This window comes from Pteropus medius, unplaced genomic scaffold (genome assembly GCF_902729225.1).
Source record: "Pteropus medius unplaced genomic scaffold, Ma_sr-lr_union100, whole genome shotgun sequence".
NCBI lineage: Eukaryota > Metazoa > Chordata > Mammalia > Chiroptera > Pteropodidae > Pteropus > Pteropus medius.
This window is the reverse complement of record NW_024344253.1, coordinates 80541-104036: the sequence shown is the minus strand read 5'-3', so window position 1 is coordinate 104036 and position 23496 is coordinate 80541. Positions and strand designations below refer to the sequence as shown.

General features: G+C 41.8%; 1 protein-coding gene across 1 annotated transcript in view; it reads left to right on the top strand.

The window, feature by feature from the left end:
* ALDH5A1 (aldehyde dehydrogenase 5 family member A1) overlaps window positions 1–13817 on the top strand; it is a 33373-nt gene extending 19556 nt beyond the window's left edge. Inside the window, exons 6-10 of the mRNA XM_039869520.1 lie at window positions 2038–2181; window positions 3959–4117; window positions 6183–6352; window positions 9232–9290; window positions 10507–13817. Of these exons, the coding sequence (XP_039725454.1) occupies window positions 2038–2181; window positions 3959–4117; window positions 6183–6352; window positions 9232–9290; window positions 10507–10712 (738 nt within the window). The 3' untranslated portion in view covers window positions 10713–13817. The remainder of the gene's footprint in view (window positions 1–2037; window positions 2182–3958; window positions 4118–6182; window positions 6353–9231; window positions 9291–10506) is intronic.
* The last annotated feature ends 9679 nt before the right edge of the window (window positions 13818–23496 follow it).

Genomic DNA, 23496 nt, shown 5'->3' with positions numbered 1-23496 from the left:
AAGGGCCTAATATTCCAAAATATACAAAGAACTCATACGACTCAATAACAACAAAAAACAAATGACCCAATCAAAAAATGAGAAGAGGACCTGAACAGACACTTCTCCCTAGAGGACATACAAATGGCCAACAAATACATGAAAAGATGCTCAACATCGCTAGCTATTAAGGAAATGCAAATCAAAACCACAATGAGATCCCATCTCACGCCTATTAGAATAGCTATAATCAACAGGACAAGTAATAACATGCTGGAGAGGATGTGGAGAAGTAAGAACCCTCATCCACTTCTGGTGGGACTGCAAATTGGTACAGCCACTATGGAAAACAGTATGGAGGTTCCTCAAAAAACTAAGAATTGATCTACCATATGATTTAGCAATCCTGTTACTGGGTATTTACCCCAAAGACTTGAAAACTCATATCCATAAAGAGATTTGCACACCGATGTTCATAGCAGCATTATTCACAGTGGCCAGGACATGGAAGCAACCAAAGTGTCCTACAATAGATGATTAGCTAAAGAAGCTGTGGTACATAAGAAGAGATGAAATACTGCCATTTGCAACAACATGGATGGACCTCAAGATGATCATGCTAAGGGAAATAAGCAAGAAAGAAAAAGTTGAAAATCACATGATTTAATTTACATGTGGGCTGTAAACCTAAAGCAACAAACAAACAGGACAGAGACTCATGGACAATAGACTAGTGGTTACCAGAGGGAAGGAGGGGAGAAGGGGAGGGGGGTAAAAGGATCAATTATGTGGTGACAGAAAGAAATCTAACTATGGGAGGGGAACACACAATGCAGTACATATATACTTTACTGTTGAATTGTACATTGAAATTTAGTGGATTTCGTTAACCAATGTCACCATAGTAAAAAAATTTAATAATAATAATAATTATTATTATTGCTGGAATATGAGCATCTGGGCATGTAGAGCAGCACTGGCACAGAAGCATTTTTCCAGTCATTCTGTCACAAAACCCCCCTCAGGGTGCGCATCGCTAGGGGCTGTTCCTAGAGGGACCTTGGGCTGCGACTACTCTCTCTTACTGAACAGGCCAAGTGGTTCCATCAATCCTGGAGCTGTGACTGGACAGAGACCTCCTATCTGTAATAAAACAGTTAATGTCCCCAGGAAGCTTTCCTAGGCCATAAAAATCTCTTACTGGATATTTAAAGCCTAATAGTCATATGCATCAGAAAGCCTTTCAATTGTGCATTGAGCGATTCTTCTTATATTTATTATAAGGGAACAATCGCAGTGTTATTTTTAATAGCAAGGAATTGGAAACAACCTGAATTTCCAACAGATGTAGGCTAAATGAATAAATTACAGAACATCCATGCAGTGGAATACTATGCAGGCATGTAAAGGAAGGTTCTAGAAATACATATGTCGCTATGAGAATTTTTCACGTTATAGCATCTCATCAAAGGAGCAGGGTATAAAGTGTTGTGAACATGTGAAGGTGTTCCAGATATATGGTTAATTGGGAAGATAAAGCAGGTTATAATGCTATATAACCCTACTGTCCTATTTTCTTTAAAAAAAAAAAAAAGTACACATACATGAACCTGTGTGGCCACATTCTAGATGAATATACCTTACAATGTTATCAGTGGTAAGCTGTGGGTTCTGGAATTCTGTATGATTTTATTAACTTACCTCTATATTATGATTTTAAACCTATCATATAATTTTTTTGAATAGGTAATATACTTACATGGTTCAAAAATCAAGACAATATAAATATGTTTACACAGAAGTCTCACCTTCACCTCTGTCTCTACTCCCTTTCCCTTCTATAATTACTTTTTATTTTCTTGTTATCTTCTCCGTGTTTCTTTGCCAAATACAAGCAAATATGAATATATATTCTTACTTCCCTTTTTATTATGCAAAATATCATCCCATATATACTATTGTACACCTGGCTTTTTTCACTGTTGGGTAATTTTTTTAAACAAAGGCTTACTGGTTCAGGTAGTTGATTGCTCACAGCATTTTCTTTTCTGCTTACAGATACTGTTGCACCATGCAGCCAACTCTGTGAAAAGAGTCTCCATGGAGCTGGGTGGCCACGCCCCATTCATTGTATTCGATAGTGCCAACGTAGACCAGGCTGTGGCAGGGGCCATGGCATCTAAATTTAGGAACTCTGGACAGGTGAGTGCTGGTGTTTTCCAGGGTTTATGTGTGTCTGTTTTTACAAAGATCCTACTCTCTTGCTCATCTCTTCGAAGGAAACTTTGGGTCCCTTCCATAGTCCATTCTTTTTTCACTTTTCAGCAAATACTCAGTAAGTGCTCTCTTTTTGACAGGGATGATGCTAGGCTTGGAGGATCCCAAGAGAAATAAGATAGAGTCCTTCTCTTCAGAGAATTTCTTGAATAGCAGATGTCTTTTAATTAAATTGTTCTCTCTTTTTTTTCCTTTTAAATTGTTCCCCTTTCCTCTTTGACTCTAGTTTTGTTCACAATTTTCCCTCAGGCTTTTTTTGTACTAAACAAGTATAATTATCTCCTCAGACACAAAACAATCTCCATAGCTAGGATGTGAGGCCCACAGTCTTAAGGAACAGAGGATAGGAAAATGTTGAGATGATACCTTGAAAAACTCAAAACCCTGGGGCCTGGGTCTTATGCTTCCTGTGATGGAGGGGCCATGATAGGCACCTACTGCAGGGCGCACGCCTAGGGACCAGCAGTGTGCCCATGGGTGTCCAGGTTGTCACTGGGAGAGCTCATTCACACCTTCACAGGAAATCCTGGAATGTTAGATCAAGCAAGGACCTTCCAAGTTATCTGATGCAAACTTTGCATCGTACAGATGAGAAAGATTAACCGACTTAATCCGACTGCATCCTTGGGTTGTAGTCCCACCTCTGCTAGGAGTTTGTACTGTGAGCCTAGGGTCCTGTCTCTCCAGTTCTGTCCAAGCTGTTGCTAGGATCCTGGTGTCTTACAAAATGTTCTTAAGTACTTTGTCTTAAAGTACCATCAATAAGCGGTTTTAAATGCATTCCAGAAACAATAACTCCTAAAAGGTTATAGTTTGAAAAAAGGGTGAAATGTATATTATATATTAGTTTTAATCCTTGTTTTGGCCTTTGGTAGTTAGTTTTTCCTAAATAAGCTTGGTTGTTTCAGAATAGGATGTTTCCTTTTAAAAACACAAAAATGTCCATGTGTATAAACCTTCAAAGTTACACTATAAAGGTACAACCTTGGAATATGTTGCTTTTAGCTAATAAAAATGCACAGGACACAAAATTATCTATAGAATTGTTTACACTGGAGAAATACATGATTAAGAAAAAAGAAGAAAGTTTATCAGTAAAAACTATTTCCTATAACATGGTTATATCTTATAATTTAAAAATATTAGGTCTAATTAGAAAATAATAAGGGTCCTTTCAATAATTTAGGCTGACATGGAAGAATGATTTTGTATCCATTTACAAAATGTCAGACTCAGCAGAACTTGGAAGGTGTGAGCTAAAGGATGTGTGCTAGCCTTTGACCATATTCTTGTAGTCTCTGCCCTTGTCTGTGGAGCATCACTGCCTCTCAGGATTAGTGTTTTGTGTTTTTCCCCCGCTGTTTGTTTCATAATGACTTATTCAAGCTGTTTGAAAAAACTTGGGTTAATTGAGTTTTTTTCTTTTTCTTTTTTCTTTCTTTTTTCTTTTGTGTGTGTGCACAGATATTTATCCTTGCATACATGTTTAACCACAGAGGTGTGGAGAGGAATGTGCACTTATTCAGTGCACTTATCTCTAAGGCCAAGCCCACCTGGGGAGGAAAATAGTAGGTTGGACACCCTGATGTGGTGACCTGGGACAGTGTTTTCACACTCAGAGAGAAAGCAGCAGTCATACATTTATTGGTTGTGTCAATAACTTCTGACAAACTGTCTACCAGAGTTTGTTTTTTCTGTCTAGACTTGTGTTTGCTCAAACCGTTTCTTGGTGCAAAGGGGTATCCATGATTCCTTTGTGAAAAAATTTGCTGAGGCAATTAAAACAAACCTGCATGTGGGTAACGGATTTGAGGAGAGAACTACTCAAGGCCCATTAATTAACGAAAAAGCAGTAGAAAAGGTGAGTTTGTTTTATTTGTTAAATTTCATGGTTTTGATATCAAAAGCTTAAATAGCAAAAACCGCTTTGGTAAGGTGCCAAGCAAGCCTCTGTTGAAAACAATGCAGAAGTCAGAAAAAAAATGGACTTTCTACCAGTTTGAATGAGTCTTGTGGCATCGTGTGGTCATAAGCTTTTCCAACTCTGTCATGACAGAGTCCCCATGTGATACATCACTTTAGATCATCTACTGTGCTCCCTAAATTTTCCCTTAGAGTGCTGATAACTCCATCCCTTGCTGCCTCAGGAATTAGGATCTTGGAATACAAAGTCTTTAATTTTTCGAATACCTAAAGGAAAAGGAAGACCAACTTTGTTTTTGAGATTGGTTCTGTTTTAGCTGAGATGCTGGCTGGCTTTTGATGACAAAATGCCCTTGCAGTAGAATCCTGGCAGCGAGGCGGAGAATCGCAGAGACCGCATTGAGGATTGAGAGATGGCGACAGGAAAAGAAAACTGCTTTTAGGAAAAATGTGTTCAAAAACTGTCACAATCTAGACTACTAGCTAATTGAGATTTCACTCCTTGTTCTGTTTTTTAAAAATAATCCCTTTCAGAGTTGCATACAGGAACTGTCTTTTAATACCAGACATCTAATATGCTCCCTAGATAAGTCTCTACTGGTAGAAAGGATTTTAAAAGCATAATTTAAATCAGAAAATGGAGGCTGGAGATTTTGTGTAGGAGAGTTGGCCAGAAGGGGGCATAGCCAGTTTCCTGGGTGTCACTCGAGGAACCAGAATCAAGTCCAAGTCAGGGCAGCACTGCAGTGGGCAGCACGGCTTGACCACTGTTGAAAGGCACGCTGAGGGCCTGCGGGCCACACCCCATACAACTGCCCCAAACCGGGCTGAACCATGGCTGTTGCCTTCCCCAGTAAAACCGGGGAAGCACTGAGGCTTGACGGAGCTCTGAATCTCTATTGATTCCCTTGAGTTCAGTCTAGCTTAGAAAACATACATTGTTTATATTCGTAACACTTGCATTTTTTAGGTGACTTTGGACCCTAGAGACTTGCTTAGCCAGTGAGGACAGTTTTGGTCTGTACATCCATCCCAGTGTTGGTTCTCAATCCACTCTGTGCCTTCACAGATGCTTGAGCCCTGCGCAAGGAGATGGGGTGTGAATTTGCCTGGAGTAGGTCTTACTTCTGAAGTGTCACAGTTAATGGCAGTTTGCAGCCAGGTCAAGGAAACCTTTGTCCTAGAGATTTCGTTAACCAATGTCACCATAATAAAAATAAATAATTTTTTTTTTTTAATTTTAAAAAGAAAATAAAGCTTCTTCGAGCTGGGGGGGAATAATTCTTCAGATTGAAAGATTCCACCAATTGTCAAGTAGAATACACGAAAAGGAAAATCCAGATTTTGCTAAAATTTTAGAATGTCAGGAACATAAAAGAAGATCCTAGAAGCTTCCAGGTGGGGAAAAGCTATTCACAAAGGAGTGAGAAGCACTATTGAATCAGACTTTCCATCAACAACACTAGAAGTGGAGAAGGGCACACAGTTTTCTGAAGGAAAATTATTGGATCAAAATTCCATCACCAACCAAATTATTGATCAGATGGGGTTCAAAGTAAAACATCAGACATGCAGTGTCAGGAAGCTCAGAAAGTAAACCACTTTCAGTGCACCTTTTCAAAACAACTACTCGAGAACATATGAGAACAAAATGGAAAGCAATGTCCAATAAAGAGGACAACGTGAGATCCCAAATTCCAGAACTCACCCAGGAAGACAGCTGAGCATCGGGCCTGGAAAGACAGCAGTGATATCAGACTTCAGCAAGGTGAGATCATCTAGCCTGAAGCGCAGGGCAGGAAGGAGGTGCTCTCTTACTGCCTCTTTGTGTCTGCAGTTTGGTTCCTTCTGCCCAAAGGAACGAGGGTACATTGTTTTCAACTTATCTGAGGATGAAAGAAAACCAATCATGGTTTCCTGTAGTTTAAACATTCTGAGACATTGTGTCATTTCCAGGGTATCCTCAACCAGCTTTCCCAAGGGCTCTTCTCCTTGTCACACAGGTTGAGAAACACGTGAGTGACGCACTTTCCAAAGGGGCCACTGTTGTGACAGGCGGGAAGCGGCATCAACTTGGAAAAAATTTCTTTGAGCCTACCCTGCTCAGCAATGTCACCCAGAACATGCTCTGCTCTCATGAGGAGACTTTTGGGCCTCTGGCACCAGTCATCAAGTAAGATCACCCAGCTGGTAGGAAACAGTAGAAAATAGGAAAGGAAAAGGGAAACTAGAGAAAATCCAGTTCATGTGCTATTTCGAGGCCTGATTGTGGGAGAGGGCGGGTTAGAGACCCAGAAAGCTGTGCCGTGTCCACTGAAGAGACAAGTTCCATTTATGATTTTTTAAAAACTTTGTTTTTATTATTGCCTAGACCACAAAATTGAGCAAATACTTTGCTTTCTTCTTGCTGAACTCATTTTTCTTCATGGAGCACATCCTCCAAGAACTCTTTCAAGGGATTGTGTGGGAAATGAACTTTCTGAGTTCTTATTATGATCTTTTATCTCACATTCACAAGTAAATAATAATTTACCCAGATAAAATTTGAGCTTCGGCACTTTGAAAATACCACTCCTTTGTCTGCTTACACCCAGGGCTCTTACTGAGAAAGCTGATGTCTGGTTTCCATTCTCTTTGGAGACTTTCAGAATTTCTTATGGTCTTTGACGTTCTTAACTTTTACTGGTGTGCGCCCTGTGAACTTCTCCATTCCAAGGTCCTCCTGTCTTCCTGTAGTATCTAAAGTATTTGTTCAGTCCTGGGAAATTCTTGGTTCTTATTTCTCCAGAAACTTCTTTCGCCCCGTGTATCCTTTTCCAGCCTTGTAAGAAGACTGTTACAAAGATATGTCTACTTCCATCCTCCACTGTTCATTCCATCTCTTCATCCATTCCTGTTGCCTCCTGAGACTCTCTTTCCTCCACTTGCCAGCGTAATAATTCACTTGTCACGCACACCTATTCTGCTTTCTAGCCCATCTGCCACATTCTTTACTGCAAGTTATTTTTTTCATCCTTGATCTCTCCCATGGTTCTTCCCCATAACTGATCCTTTCCGCTTTATTATTCTCCTTTATTTTATTGTGGATAGTTACCTTTTTCCAATACTTTTGTTCTGTTCCACTATTTCTGCCTCCTCTGGTACAGGTTGTTCGTTCTTAGTCCTAGAGTCCTCAGCTGTCTTGTCATTTCCTTGTAGCTCATCTCTAACCCCTTGAATGGTTAGCAGCCTTAGCTAGTGACATCCTCCTAGGGATTGTGGTGAAAATCTTAGACGGTAGTTTGTGCTCCTTCTGATGCATTTGGAGGACAGAGGGTTGAGCCTCACAGAGGGAGCCTCTAGTATTAAAATCCTGTCTCTACATTACTCCCTCTGCCCCAGGTATCCTTTGCCCGTTGGGGTATTTTGCATTTACCTCTGTCGCAAACGCTTAGAGAGAAGAGGCCTGCACTTGTTCTGGGTGGCTAACCAAGCCTGCTGCCCTGAGCTGGCCCTGCTGCTTTTCTGCCCTGTGGCAACACGGCATTAATCTGGGTAGCCAGGTCTGTAGAAAACACCACCTGAAATTCACAGGTGTGATGGGGAGGTACAGCCCCACCTCTGCAGGCTCCGTGGAGCTCTGGCCCTTCCCATGGGCGGCCCCTAGCTCTCCCACTTGAGCTGTCACTTCCGCTAAGGATCCAATCACTTTTTGACCTCTAAAAGTGTTAAGTATTTTTGGTATTAGTTGCTGATGAGGTTTTTGAGCCATGATTGTCCTTCTCCTCTGGCATCAGTTTCCCAGAGAGAGCTGGCAGCTGGGCTGCCTGTGCCATCTTGTCAGGACAGATCTCTTTCTTATCACATACTTTGCCAGCTTTGTTACCACCTTGCTAATGAAGATTATATATTATTCTGCCACTGGGGAGATGGACCACTTAAAGAACTTTCATCTTCTTTGTTTGAGTAAAAATGTTTACCTAGAGTGTGAACTCGATGTTTCTTGGGAAACCAAGAGAATGCAGTGGTTAGGAATGCAGGCTTCAGAGCTGAATTGGGTGTAGATCAGGCTTTGCTACTTCATACCTGCGTCCCCTGGAGGAGTTAACTTCTCCGAGCCTCGGGATCCTCATGTGAGAAAGGAATAAAACTAGTCGCTGCCTTCCAGGGTAGGTGTAAGGTCCAAAGGACATGATGTGCAAAAGCACTAAGCACTAAGCCTGATAGCATTAAGGTGCAGAGTGAGGACACTGGCGACGCCGTTTTCTTGTTCCCCAAAGGAGAGAATGGCTCTGGGAGACACAGCTGGTCATCCTCCGAACATGTGATTCTCTCGGGGTCACCCTCCTTGACCTCTCCTCCCCTAGAGGCGCCCGTGTCTCTCCCAATTTTCCCTTGTATCGACTGCAGCCCAGGGATGCCCAGCCAGCTCTGCCCAGTGCCTCAGGGACATAGCTGGCCCCCACTGCCGGTGGATCTCTGGGGTATTTAGAACTTTTGCCCCAGTTACAATTCTGAGACAACAGGAAAATACCACGGAAATCTTGTTCCAGAAATAAAATAATAAAGCTGGAAGAGGCTGTGTGGGACTTTGGTCCCACCACACTTGCATTTCAGAGAGGAACAGACCAGCGCCAGCACACTGTTAAGCAGCATAGGTGGCAGAGCTGACATCAGAACTCCAGGCCCAGCTTCCTCTGGATGGTTTTCTTACTACTACATATGGTCGCTTCTGAAGTAGTTGTTACAACTGATATGTATTCTTAGTAGGTAACAAGAATACCGATCCATTTTTTAAGACGTTTTGTTTGACATAGTGGACCTGCACGTCAGTCTGCTTGTCTCTTGCTCTTTTAGAAGAGATGAGCTGAGTTGATTTGAGCATGCTGGCCTTGAACGCCGAGTCATCACAGCAAGTGGTACTATTTGCCTCTGTACTTTGCTTTGGGATCTTTTTGCAAAACTCCAATTTACCTCTTGCCATTATTGGGAAAACAAATCGGGAGAAAAGAGAGCTGGTTTTCTTTACGCCCCTTTACAGATTCTGCTGATGACCCATCTTAACTTTGGCAGGTTCGACACAGAGGAGGAGGCTGTGGCGATGGCTAATGCAGCCGATGTTGGGTTAGCAGGTAGGCGTCCACCCTGCTCCGTGGAGCTCCTGTCATTTCTCAGGCTGATGCTGGAGTTTGCCTTTTAGACGCAATCCTGGGTTTTCGGAAGGACACTTCACTGGAGCACATGTTAGCTGCTCTCCAAGGGGCCAAGGGGCAGTGGGAGCAGGGTCAGTGGGAGAAGAGGCAGTGCAGATTGTTCTAGGTGGGGCACCACACACACCCATGAGTCCCCTGTCCTCAGGGGCTTGGTGCCTGGAAATTCCAAGTGCTTCTTCCATTTTTCCTTGCTTCTGGAGCTGAACAGAAGAGGAAGCACAGATGGGATAGAGCATGTCTTTGGCCATTTCTAAACGAAAAGATCAGTGGCCTGCAATCAACAAATCTGTATTTAGCATCTACAGTGAGTGAAGCACTGAGGAGACACAGAGACTTAAAGATACAGCTGTAGCTCTATAGGAGCTTCACCTCTAGGCATAAGAGAACTATTTATAATAAGAGGGAGGATGCTCATGCTGTGGAGTCCCTTACCCCACGCTGCTTACTCCGAGTTATCAGGAAGCTGGGGTAAGGTGTGTGCACGGGTGCCTCCATGACACTGAGTTCACTGTTCCTTTCTGCCCTTTGTGATGCGATGGTGGTGGAGGAAGCCATGCCCTGAGCTAGGTCATAAATATGGGCAGGATTCTGATTGGTGGAGAGAGATTCTGGGCAGAGGGGATCAAGGGAGTTAAGAAGTGAAGAAAGAAAGGACAAGAAGAATTTGATTGACAACTTTGGAGAAGATGGCTGGTGACTGGAGTCATGGAAGGTGATGCTGCAAGTGTTGACTGAAACCACCTCGGGGATGGTGTGAATACCCACGAGGGGCTTAACTGCACTTTACAGGTGACAGGGAGGCTCTGGAAGGTTTGGGCAGAAATGTCACTCGGACAATCTACCAGAGGCATGCGGTCGGAGTACATAGCAGACTGCAGGCACTGGGAGGCTGTGCTTACAGTCCGGATGGGAGGTGGTGGGAGCACTAGGAGGAGTGCAACAGAAGCAGAGTGACAATGTTCAGAGGATTCGAGGTGAAGGAATGGAAGGACCAACTCAGGGCTCCATATGGGGGCCGGGTGGATTCCAGGCCCAAGTGATGAGGCAGACAGTCGTCAGTGGTGTCCTTAACTTTAGAAATGATGTCTTTAATGACTATTCTCCATGCTATCTGTGTCCTTTATCCCTGTGACAGGTTATTTTTACTCTCAAGACCCGGCCCAGATCTGGCGGGTGGCGGAACAGCTGGAAGTCGGCATGGTGGGCGTAAACGAAGGGCTCATCTCCTCCGTGGAGTGCCCCTTCGGCGGGATGAAGCAGTCTGGCCTTGGGCGAGAGGGCTCCAAGTATGGCATTGATGAGTATCTGGAGCTCAAGTATGTGTGTTTTGGAGGCTTGTAGGATTCTTAGTTCTTTAAAAAATAAAAAGGAGGTTTTCTGCATATATAAGGATATGCCATCCATTATTTTAAATAAACCTGTAGGGTATGTGAATTATTAATTTTGTAAAGCTCGCCCAAGTCCTCCTAATCTTAAGCAGATGTGACTCCTGCCCCTCCTCTTACCTAACTAGGGACCAGTAGATTCCATGCGCGTGTGGCTGCAGACTCCCCAAGAACCAGCAGCACAGCACCACCGACTGACTCAGAACAAAGTGCAGCAGGGAGCAGGCTGGCCCCTGCAGCCCTGTGACAAAGGCCGATGACTGTCTGGGCACGGACCTCATTATCTCTCATGCGGCTCCAGAGTTGAGACCCAGAGGAGAGGAGACATGCTCTGAGGAGCCCCTGAGTATGACCGACAGGCTGGTCAGAGGGCCCAGCACTGAAGACACTTGCTGTGTATTTGGAGGTCACTAGAGGGGCTGAATCGATCATTTTTTGAGACTTCTGAAATAGCATAGAATCGCCTGTGCTCTGTGAGGAATGAAGGAGCACCTCTCCCTTACTCTGGACCAGTTTTAAAAACGAAGTCTTCGTCGTCCTGAATTTACTGCTTAAAAATCATATCTCCTTTTCTGTTTTTCATTTTGCTTTCCTTTGGGAAACAAGTCTAAGTGTAAAGCTCACAGCAGAGCAGTTTGGTAGAGCAAAAGGCGCACGCGAAGTAGCTTGGCCTGGCTTCTTCACCGAGCAGTAGCTCTGTCTCATGGAAATACCAGTCCCCACCCCCGTCCCCCATGTAGAATGGAGGTTCTGTATATGCCTTACTTAGCTCCGTGGGATATTGTGAGTCTAAGAGAAAGCAAAAGTGTTTGCAGGAAATGAAAATCTGGTGGTAGTACAGAGGCTATGAATACTATTATTATTATTATGAGCAGCATAGTCCCCATTGGGCATCCAGCAGGGCTTTGCCAAGATGGAGGAGGGGGCGGTGCCAACCATCTGCCCAGCAGAGCCTGAGTAGAGGTTGTCACCTGTGGCCTGCTCGCTCTGTCCTCAGGAGGTGCTGCTCCTTCACCTCCAAAAGAGCCAAAGCACTTTCATCGCAGTCATCTCAAAAGGAAGGAGATTTCCATAACTGCCAATCTACCTTATGGGAGAGGCGTGAGGCCTTGAATTTCAAGGACCTTTTATCCAATAACAGTTTCCATAGTTCATCATTTGAAAATAAAACAAAAACCCTATGACCAGTGTTTCCTGTCACTCTGAAAAAAAACTCTGATTAAGAAAATTCTAGGCCTATCTGGATATGTCTGCCATCTGCCCTGATATACTGAGGAAAAGGAATCAAGGCTGTTCCTGGCTAAATAGACAAGCGAAGCTCCTTCCTTTACCACTCTCTGTGCAGAAACCACTGACAGGCTGTGGGTATTCTGGGTAGTAGAAGGAAAGCATTAATGAAATCGGTGCTGGAGGCAACTGCTCCTGAACCCACCCAGCACTTAGCGTTCCTCACTGAGCCAGGGGGACGGGCCAGTGCACGGAGGAACCGCGGCCAGGCCTGGAGCTCCCTATGTTTAGCCTGGATCATACCAGCCATGTCCCTGGGGCCCAAAAAAGGAAAGCACTGAAACCCACCGCCTCATGACATACATTGCCCAGGCCCTGCTTGTTAAGAAACACACACAGCATATTAGTGGTTAATTCCTACTTTTTAAGATGTTTTATAACATTCTAATTATGTAATATTTGGGTGTGTCCATCTGTTTTCTATCAATAAAAATGCCCTAATGTTATTTTTTAGAAGTCTGGAATACTGATGCTTAGATGTGTTGATGGAATATATTCAAATCAATTGGTAACTTTGTCAGCCAGTGGATTTCTTGGCTAGGTGGCAGATTTTGAGTTTTCTTATATGTTTGGCTCATCAAGTATATAAATCAAGGCCAGAGACTCACTACGGTATCGTTGATTAATTTTGTAAATAAAATAATTGGAAAAGGAAGTAGCTACTTAGTAAAATTGTTCTGGATTGTAGGAAGAAAGAGAAGTATTTTTAAATGAACATTTTTTTTTTTTTGGTTATTTTTCAATAAGGTGATAGATGGAACTTTTAAAAATATGTAGCCCCGGGGTTGGCAAATCTGGCCTGCTACCTTTGTACAACCCAGAGTGAAGAATGGTTTTTATGTTGCAAATGGGAAAAAGCAAAACAGTATTTCATGGCACGGGAAAATTATATGAAATTCAAATTTCAGTGTCCATAAATAAAATGTCATTGGAACACAGTCACACCCTTTCACTTACCAGATGGTCTATGGCTACTTTCTTGGCTGACTGTGCACCTGCCACAAAGACAGTATGACCTGCAAAGCCCAAAATATTTACCCTCTGCCTCTTTACAGAAAAAGTTTCCCAATCCCTAATCTAGACCAAGAGAGAAATACTGAACTTCTCCACATTTATCAGGCATGATTTCATTTTGTTGAACATTTACTGTGTAAAAAGTACTTTCTGGACATGACTCCAGTGAATTCTCACCAAGAACTTCCCGGCAAGTATCAAATAAGTCAGATGAAATTACCCCGCAAATGGGGATCTCTTGGCCTTGAGAAAGCACTTCTCAGTGTGCTTTCCCAGCTGTGTACGGACGCTCACTTAAAGAGCTCATCTGCATCTATTATCTCTATCCCTCTGAGTGGCTTTTAACACAATTTTATGTCAAGTGGTTTCTTCTTTCCATGATTGCCTTTATTCTTATAGAAAGACTCAGTGGAAATAAAGATCAGAAGCACAATGCCAATAAATCTATTTTACTGTCAACTTACTAACTTTAAATGGTGGCATATGACTATCTTCTCTGAAGGATGGAGCCCAGGGTTTTCAATGTTCTTCTGCAACTATTTTAAATAGCACTTTACTTGAATAATATGTCTGCTCTGTTTTTTGCATGCTATGTTTTGTGGGATAAAACTTGGGAATACATGTAGTGGGAAGTGTGGAAACATTGTTTTTTAAACATGCGCATAACTCATTTTTCTAGGTTTTGATAATTGTGTACGTGTATTAATGTCGGCAGAGTGGTGTGTGTAATTAATAAATGTTGAATTAACAGAATTTCCTATTTCTGTGTTAAGATTCTGGTTGAGTTTTTTCTTGCCAGTTCATCATTTGAGTTTGTATTGGATATTATTAGACCAGTTCATATGTGTGTGAAGGGTAGCAGAATATGCCCCCCATGCCCCAAATGTGCTACTTTGGCATAAGGATTACTGAGAGCTGAGGGCAGCTGAGAAGAACCAGATACAAGAAAAGCTCTCTGCCCTCCCATTTGCCTGAAAGCAGGATGTGAGCGCACAAAGGTGCCTCTCCTGCCCTCCACCAGGAAGGACAAAGGTTAATCCCCAGAGACAACTCTAGATCCTGTCAGACTGGAGAGGACACCAGAGGAATCTATGTAACAAATTTTACTAATTAGCCTTTATCTCTGCCTTTAAAAGCCTACAACTGCTTTCCTCTTTCTTTTCTTCACAAATGTATTGTTCTTTTTTGAAGAAGCTATGTAACTCAGAGTTGTAAGCCACTTTTTAAATAATGCTTTTTATTTATAGTTGACATACAACATTATATTAGTTTCAGGTGTATAACATAGTGATTCTCTTTGTCTTTAACCTTTGGCATTTGAAGCCACCTCTTTGAGTTACTAATTTTTCCCTGGGTATCTCCCATGTATGCAAGAGGTATACATGTGGATAAATCTGTTTTTCTCTTGTTAATTTGTCTTTTACTACAGGAGGTCCAGCCAAGCACTCTGAAGGGTAAAGAGAAATTATTTTTTCTCTAATACATGTGTAAGTGGTGTTCCATACCCAGAGAGCTGCTAGTCAGTGAGTGCCTTGGGCCAGGAGCCTGCATGTGAAATTTTGTACCCTAGCACCTACGGGAGGGCCTGACCCATGGTTCCCGCTCATCAGATGTTTGCTGAATTAAAGTTTACCTGGCTTGCAGGCATGCTACCTGAGAGAGGTGTATACTCCAGCTTTCTCAAAATTGCTAATCTCTCTCTTCTCCACACTCTATTGTCCATTCTGTACTTTTCTCCAAGTTTGGGGGGATTTTGATAAATAAAAGTATATAAACTCACAAAAGGCTGCAAAAGTAATAGATTCCTGTGACCGTTCACCTAGCTCTCCCCAGTGTTAACATCTTAGATAACTATCAGCATCAGAACCAGAAAACTGACATTAGTATAATACTGTAAATACGGGCTTTATGCTCGTTTCATTAGTTTTTATGTACGTGTGTGTGTGTGTGTGTGTGTGTCTTACCACATCAGTATGTTGATTTGTGTAGCCATCACCACAATCAAGACACAGAATTGTTGCGTCACCACCATGGAATTCCCTCGTGCTATTCCTTTGACAGTAAAGTCTCTTGAAGAGGTTTCTTTTTTAAATTAAATTTCCACTTAAGTGTAACGTGCAAAAAAAAAAAAGTACATTAAGTGAATAAGTGAACGACATGCTGAATTTTCACAAACGGAAAACTTACTCTGACCAGCACCCAGAACAAGAAACAGAATATGGTTAGTCCCTGCCGTGCCCTTTCTGGAGTGACTCGCTTTTCAATTAAGTCTTTGGAGTACAGGTCTCTCTGTTGAGGGCTAAGTTCTGGAAATATCTCACTTTTCCCCAGAGGTCAAAAAAAAAAAAAATACTCTGGCCTAGGGGAAGCTTTAAAATAAGAGTTTTATGCTGTCTTAGGCTGACTCAGACTTACCACAGAACTTTTATTTTTAAATTTATTTTCAGTAATAGAAAGTCGTCACTGTGGAGATTACAAAGATTTGATTCAGTTAGTTTAGAAAGCACAGCTTCGGTCTCTCAGTAAACGGACACGGAGCTCCTATAGGAGCAAAGATTACCAGGAGCCATTTAAGCAGGTTATTAACCACAATCGTCCAGCTTGCATGACCAACATATTTTCCTCAACAAATATTTTCCTCATCAAAGTTTCTAATGGAGAAGTTAAGACTTAGAAAAGAATTTTTCCCTTTTTTTTTCTTCAGGATAAAAAAAAATCTCCAAAAATGGATATATATTATATGATTCCATTTATGTAAAACTTTAGAAAATTCTAGCTAATCCATAAGTGACAGTGGATCAGTAGTTGCCCGGGGAGGGAAGTGTTATGGCGCGAATGATTCTGAGACCCATGGAGCCAATTGAGATTAATTATGAGCCTTATTAGCCGGCAAGCGACTGACTCTCTACCACGCAGGGTTAGAGGAGATCAGCCCCGAGCTTCTAGAGGAGGCAGCTTATAAGCCTCCTGCTACATCCTTGAATAAGCAGATTACAAGAAGCAGAAGTTAGCCGTTAACATTTTGTACAAAGATAAATGTATCCGGGGAACTCTCAGATCAAACAGGGCCTAGTAGACAGTTTTATCATCTGCACCTTGGAATGTTGAGCTTCTCCTGGGGCTGGTGCCTGGAGATATCACCTCCCTGAAACTGGAGAATTTCCAGTTTTACAAAGCCATTCTTTCTTTGTTGAGCCTTGCCCTGTCCCAGTGTGCAGACCCAGGCGCTGCCATATCTGAGTCTCCATCAAACTAGCAAACACTAGTCACCCCCATCCTGAGACCCCCGCCCCACCCAACTTATGGGTCCACCCAAGCTGCTTCCAGTGGCTTTTCCATACAAATGGCTTGTCTTGGCTCATGGCTCATGCTGTGGACTTTCCTAAAATTTCTTAAAGTTTTGCAAAACCCAAACGAGCAGCAATTGCTTTCAGTGTGCCCCATACTTCTTGCTGAGCAGCCCTAAGCCCAGCATTAGCCTGGCCTTAGTTCATGACTTGGCCTCTCGAAACACTTTCAGGCCCAGCGTGGGTGGTGGCCATCTGCAGATTGCTTGGTGACTCTTGCAAGGTGGCCTCAGGCAGGGCATAGGCTAAAGCTGAATTTAGCTTGTGGCAGGGGCCCTCTTAGGGGACCCCGGGGTCAGCACACCTGGTGGCCAGCTTCGGACTGAACCAGAACACCACCCAGGACTGCATCAAAGGATGACACATCTAAATGGCAGAATGGGCTGGCACCAGAGCCCTGCTAAAGAGAATCCTGCTTCACAGGGTCAGCCCTTCACTGGCCAGTCCTCACAACAAATTAATCCAAGGGTCAGTCCCTTGCATTGACGTGCAAACAGCTACCAAGGCTCAACTACAACAGGAGGGCACACACAATCCATAAGAGGAACACACCGGAGCAACCAACTCAGGTGACCAGGAAAGACTGCACCACTGGGTCCCACAGGATACCTACTAGAAAAGGCCACTTTACTAAGACTGAGAAACATAGGAGCCCTACTTGATACATAGAAACAAACACAAGGAGGCAGCCAAAATGGGGAGACAAACAAACAGGTCTCAAATTAAAGAACAGAACAAAGCTCAAGAAAAAGAACTAAACAAAATGGAGAAAATCAATCTACCAGATGCAAAGTTCAAAACACTGGTTATAAAGATGCTCAATGAACTTAGGGAAGAGTACATGAACTGAGAACTTTAACAAAGAAATAGAAAACATAAAAATGGAGATGGAAAACATAAAAAAGAACCAGTCAGAAATGAAGAATACAATAAAAATAAAGAATACATTAGAGGAAATCAACAATAGATTACATGAAGCAGAGGATCAAGTCAGCGATTTAGAAGATAAGGTAGCAGAAAACCTGCAATCGGAACAGTAAAAAGGAAAAAAAATATCCAAAAAAGTGAAGATAGTTTAAGGGGCCTCTGGGACAATCAAGCATACCAATATTCGCATCATAGGAGTACCAGAAGAAGAAGAGAGAGCAAGGAATTGAAAATCTATTTGACAAAATAATGACAGAAAACTTTGCAAACTCTGACAAAGAAAGTAAACATAGAAGCACAGGAAGTGCAGAGACTCCTAAACAAGATGAACCCAAACAGGCCCACACCAAGACACATCATAATTAAAACGCCAAAGGTTAAAAGACAAAGACAGAATCTTAAAAGCAGCAAGAGAAAAGCAATTAGTTACCTACAAGGGGGCTCCCATAAGACTCAGCTGCTTTCTCAACAGAAACTTTGCAGGCTAGAAGGGCTGGCATGATATATTCAAAATTATGAAAAAGAACCTACAACCAAGATTATTCTACCTGGCAAAACTATTATTCAGAATAGGACAGATAAAGAGCTTCCCAGACAAGAAAAAGCTAAAGGAGTTCATCACCACCAAACCAGTATTATAAGAACTATTAAAGGGACTTCTATAAGAGAAAGAAGAAAAAAAAAGACAAAAATATGAATAATAAAATGGCAATAACTACATATCTATCAACAGTTACTTTAAATGTAAATGGATTAAATGCTTCAGTCAAAAGACATAGGGTGGCTGAATGGATAAGAAAATAAGACCTTACATATACTGCCTACAAGAGACTCACTTCAGATTGAAAGACGTACCTACGGAAAGTAAAGAGATAGAAAAATAAATTTCATGAAAATGGTGGGGGCAGGGGGGTGGGGGGCGGGAAGCTAGGGTAGCAATACTCATACCAGACAAAACAGACTTTAAAACACAAGTTATAACAGGAAACAAAGAAGGACCCAGTAATCCCACTTCTGGGTATTTATCCATACAAACCTAAAACACTACTTCAAAGGGATATGTGAATCCATATGTTCATTGCAGCATTATTTACAATAGCCAAGATATGGAGCCAACCTAGATGTCCAACAATAGATGAATGGATGAAGAGGTGGTATGTATATACAATGGGATATTATTCAACCATAAAAAAGAATGATTTCTTGCCATCTGCAATAACATGGAAGGTCCTAGAGGATATTGTACTAAGTGGATTAAGTCAGACAGAGAAAGACAAATTCCATATAATTTCATTTACATGTGGAATCTAAAGAACAAAATAAACAAAACAGAAACAGGCTCATAAGTAGAGAACATTTTGATGGTTGCCTGATGGGAGAGGTGTGTGTGGGGGGCGGGGGTGAAAACGGTGAAGGGATTAAGAATTACAAATTGGTAGTTACAAAATAGGCATGGGGACATAAATACAGCATAAGGCATATAGTCAATAATATTGTAATAACTATATATGGTGTCAGATGAGTACTAGATTTATCAGGGTCATCATTTTGTATATAAATGTCTAATAACCAGGTTGTACACCTGAAACTAATATAATATTGTATGCCGACTGTAATTGAAAAACTTTTGTTTTAAAATTTTTAATTTAAAAAATCACTTTAATTTCTATTTAAGCACTGGAAAAAACACTAATGTTTAATTGACAAAAATGTTTAGATGAACATACTAACAATAAAAATGGACATACTTTTTTCTCTCCATATAACAGAACGAATTATTAAAAGAATAGTGACTCCTATAACTTCAGGTTTATGCCCTTGATTAATAATAAATTGATTAATATCTAGTTCATAGAAGAAGTTCCAAAGAAAGGAGACAAAAACCATTAAAAGGTTTTAAGCTTCAGATTATGGTAAGGTTCAGAAACGAAATGAAGTTAGCAAATGATAACAAAAATCACGTAAATAATACTAAACAAAATTTAAAGAAATCGATTCTACAAGTCTAAGAGATCCAGTTCACAAGTTTGGGAAAAGATGCAAATCTGCCCAACTGCACTGCTAAAAAAAACTATCTGTGCAGCCATCCCGGAACGCTCTTTGCTGGAATTCCAGGAGAACCTAAGAAGCTCGCCCTAAACCTAGGGCGTCTTGTTTTTCTTTGGCACAACCTGCCAGCTTGTTGCCCTTGTTGCACATTCCTCCAGAAGGCTGCCAAGCAGGGGGCGGCACCTGGGGGTCGCTGCTGGCGACACTGAAGCTCCGCCTGAAGGAGTGGCCCTGGCTCGGAGCACCACCTGCCGTGCCATGTGATTCTCCTCGTTATCTCTCGGCCTCACACACGCAGGACATACGTTCACACACACACACACACACACACACACACACACACACACACACACACACACTACATACACATTCACACCTACACCATATTCACACACTCACACGCGCGCACACACACCGGCACGTGCACTCACTGTCACCGAGGAGGTGCCGCCGCATCCGAGCAACACCTGGGCTTCTTTTCTTCCCCAGGACGCAGCCCCAGAGTAGCGATTCTCACCCAAACCTGAGACAGGCTGAGGCTCCTGCTGCTCTTACCTACCTGCACAGTGAATGCGGCTGTGGGGCCCGCCAGGCCCGATGGGTCAGCGCGGGTCTGAAATCAGGCGATGAAACGACCCCGGGACCCCGCCCGCCCACTGCGGTAGCATCCAACCCTGGGGAAGAGAGCGTGCCGGTGATTCAGCGTCTTTCCATCGCCCTGGTTACCACAGCAACGCACACGCACCCAGGCCAAGAGGGGCCAGCCTTGCCTACTCCCCGTACCCGGCTCCCGGCTCCCGTCCCGCGCTCTAAAGACCGGCACCCCGGCCACGCCTTCCCACCCTGCAGCCCACGGAGCTGGAGACTTTCGGGAAGCAGGGCAGCCTGCTGCCCCGCCTCCTTTCCTCACCACTCCTCTCATCACCCCGGTCCTCATGTACTCCTGGTACATTGCCATGACTGTGAAAGTACAGTGCGGTGCTTAGCACTGAGTCACCAGACCTATGAACAAGCCCCTACCAGGCTACTAACTAGCTATGGGTGGGCCTTGGACGAGTTACATCATCCCACCAAACTTCAGTTCCCCCAATGATAAAATGGAGATAATAGCACTGCATAGGATTGTAGAGGTTAAATGAGATAATACACATTGAAAGAATAAAAGCCTGTCCAGGACTGAGAGTAAAAACCAGTTTGGGCTAAAAAAAAAAAGCAACCCTGTCAATCAAACAGGTTGAGAGGTAAGCCACAGGTAAAGCCAGAAGCACAAGTAGCAGGTAATGTTTCTCCCAGTCGTATAACAGTCTGCATCTTCTCCCAGTCTGCATCTAAAACAGGAACCAATCTCCAACTCCAAGACCCTCCTTAGAATCCTTCAAGGGAAACCCAAACCTTACAAGCCACTTCCTTCCTTTCTCATGTCACATTCCACAGTATCTTCGAAATGCCTCTCATGGCATCAATAAATCAGGTGTAGTTGACAACAGGCTTGTTCCCTGTACTCTAAGTATATATGTATGCTTAGCCCAGAATTTTAAACATTTTTTTTTAATTTAGAGCCATTACAATACCTACTTTGATGTACATAATAAATGTAATATCTATTTTGGTACTGTATCAAAATGTCAGTCCCCTTATGGCACAAATGTGAAGTGACTCTCCAGCATTCAGTGGGCATTTGTTGAGCTCTTGCTACATGCCAGAGCTGTAATATATACTAAGGATAAAATGATGTATCCTTAGTACAGTTTTTGACTTTGCTCTTCTTTATATGCACTCATTTGTGACATCTGTTTTACTAACCTGCACAATAACAGACAAGGAAGAAAGTGGGAGAAACTAAGGTTTAGCAAGCTTTAAGTACTTTCTCCTTCAAAGCAAAGTTAGTGTTTGGCCTATTGAAATATAAGATTCTGATTTGGCATTCCACCAAGGGAGGTAAGTTACGCAAAGCTACTAATATTGGAAAAACTTGAGATTCAAATTAAAAACTCAAAATATTGCTAATCAATAGGTTCTTAATTCTTGCATTGTTTGTGAACTATTGCCCATAAAAGCAGACTAAGAGTGGTTTGTTGCTAGGACCTGAACAGACACTTCTCCCAAGTAGACATACAAATGGCCAACAAATATATTGAGAAGATGCTCAACATCACTAGCTATTAAGGAAATGCAAATCAAAACCACAATGAGATACCATCTCACACCTGTCAGAATGGTTATAATCAACAGGACAAGTAATAACAAATGTTGGAGAGGATGTGGAGAAATAGGAACCCTCATACACTGCTGGTGGGACTGCAAATTGGTACAGCCACTATGGAAAACAGTATGGAGGTTTCTCAAAAAACTAAGAATTGATCTACCATATGATCCAGCAATCCCTCTACTGGGTATTTATCCCAAAGGCTTAGAAACTCATATCCGAAAGATATATATATGCACACCAATGTCCACCGCAGCATTATTTACAGTGGCCAGGACATGGAAGCAACTGAAGTGCCCTACAACAGATAATTGGATATAGAAGCTGTGGTACATATATACAATGAAATATTACTCAGCTATAAGAGATGAAATACTGTCAATTGCAACAAAATGGATGGAACTTGAAATAATCATGCTAAGCAAAATAAGCCAGACAGGAAAAGTTGAAAATAAAATGATATCATTTATATGTGGGATATAAACCTAAAAGCAGCAAACAAACAGGACAAATACTCAGGGACATGAACAACAGAATAGTGGTTATCAGAAGGTAGGGGAAAGGGGGGATGTAGATGGAGTAAAAGGGATCAAATATATGGTGACAGAAAGAAATCTAACTATGGGAGGTGAAGACACAATGTAAATATATATATGTTAAAATGTACGGCTGAAACTTATTGGATTTCATTAGCCAATGTCACCATTTAAGAGGGAGGGAGGGAGGGAAGGGAGGAAGGAAGGAGGTTTGTTGCTAGTCATTTACAATTTGCCTCTTAGACTGTCACTATAGTAGTCCCCCCCTTATCTGCGGTTTTAGTTACCCAAGGTCAACTAAGGTACAAAAATATTAAATAAAAAATTTCAGAAATAAACAATTCATAATTTTTAAATTGTGCACCATTCTGTGTAGCATGATGAAAAATCTCACCATCCTGCTCCATCCCATCTGGGACATGATACATTCCTTTTCCAGCACCTTCATACTGTAGCTGCTTCCCACCCATTAGTCACCTAGTAGCCGTCTTGGTTACTGTCTTGGTATTGCAGTGCTTCTGTTCACGTAATCCTTATTTTACTTAATAATGGCCCCAGAGTACAAGAGTAGTGATGCTGGCAATTCGAATATGCCAAAGAGAAGCTGTAAAGTGTTTTCTTTAAATGAAAAGGTGGGTACAATACTATAAGATATTTTGAGAGAGACCACATTCACATAACTTTTATCACAGTAAATTGTTCTATTTTATTATTGGTTAATCTTTAATTGTGCCTAATTTACAAATTAAACTGAATTATAGTTATGTGTATATATAGGAGAAAACAGTACACACAGGGTTTGGTACTATCGGTGGTTTTAGGCACCCACTTGGGATCTTGAATAAGGGAGGACAACTGGATATGTAGTAGTAAATGGGAAAGTATTTCTCTTGGATGCTCTAAGTCATATAAAAAATATGATATCTCTTTCACAATCTTAAAAGAATTTGGTAATTCTTTAATACACACTACTACATATTTTACTTTTTATATTTAGCCTTTCACTCATCTAGAATTTTTTTTTTTGTAATGTGATGTGAGGTGGGGTTCTTCTAAATTATTCTTCCAAGTGAGTAACTTAAGCTAAAAACCTTTCTCACGAAGATGAACTGTTGCTTCTATAATGTATGCTAAAAAATTAGCATTCTCGTTTTATTTCATTTTTTATTTTAATTTTATTGTACATATTTTTCTTAGTTAGACATTTACACCTTATTTCTGGAAATATATTTATCTTATTACTTTATATTCATTTCTGATAATTAACATATCATAAACATTTTAAAATCAAATTATCACTTCAATTTTGTTTTATTAGTTGTAAATCATATGCCTTATTTCCTTAACTGATTTTTGACTGGAGGCAACTACAAA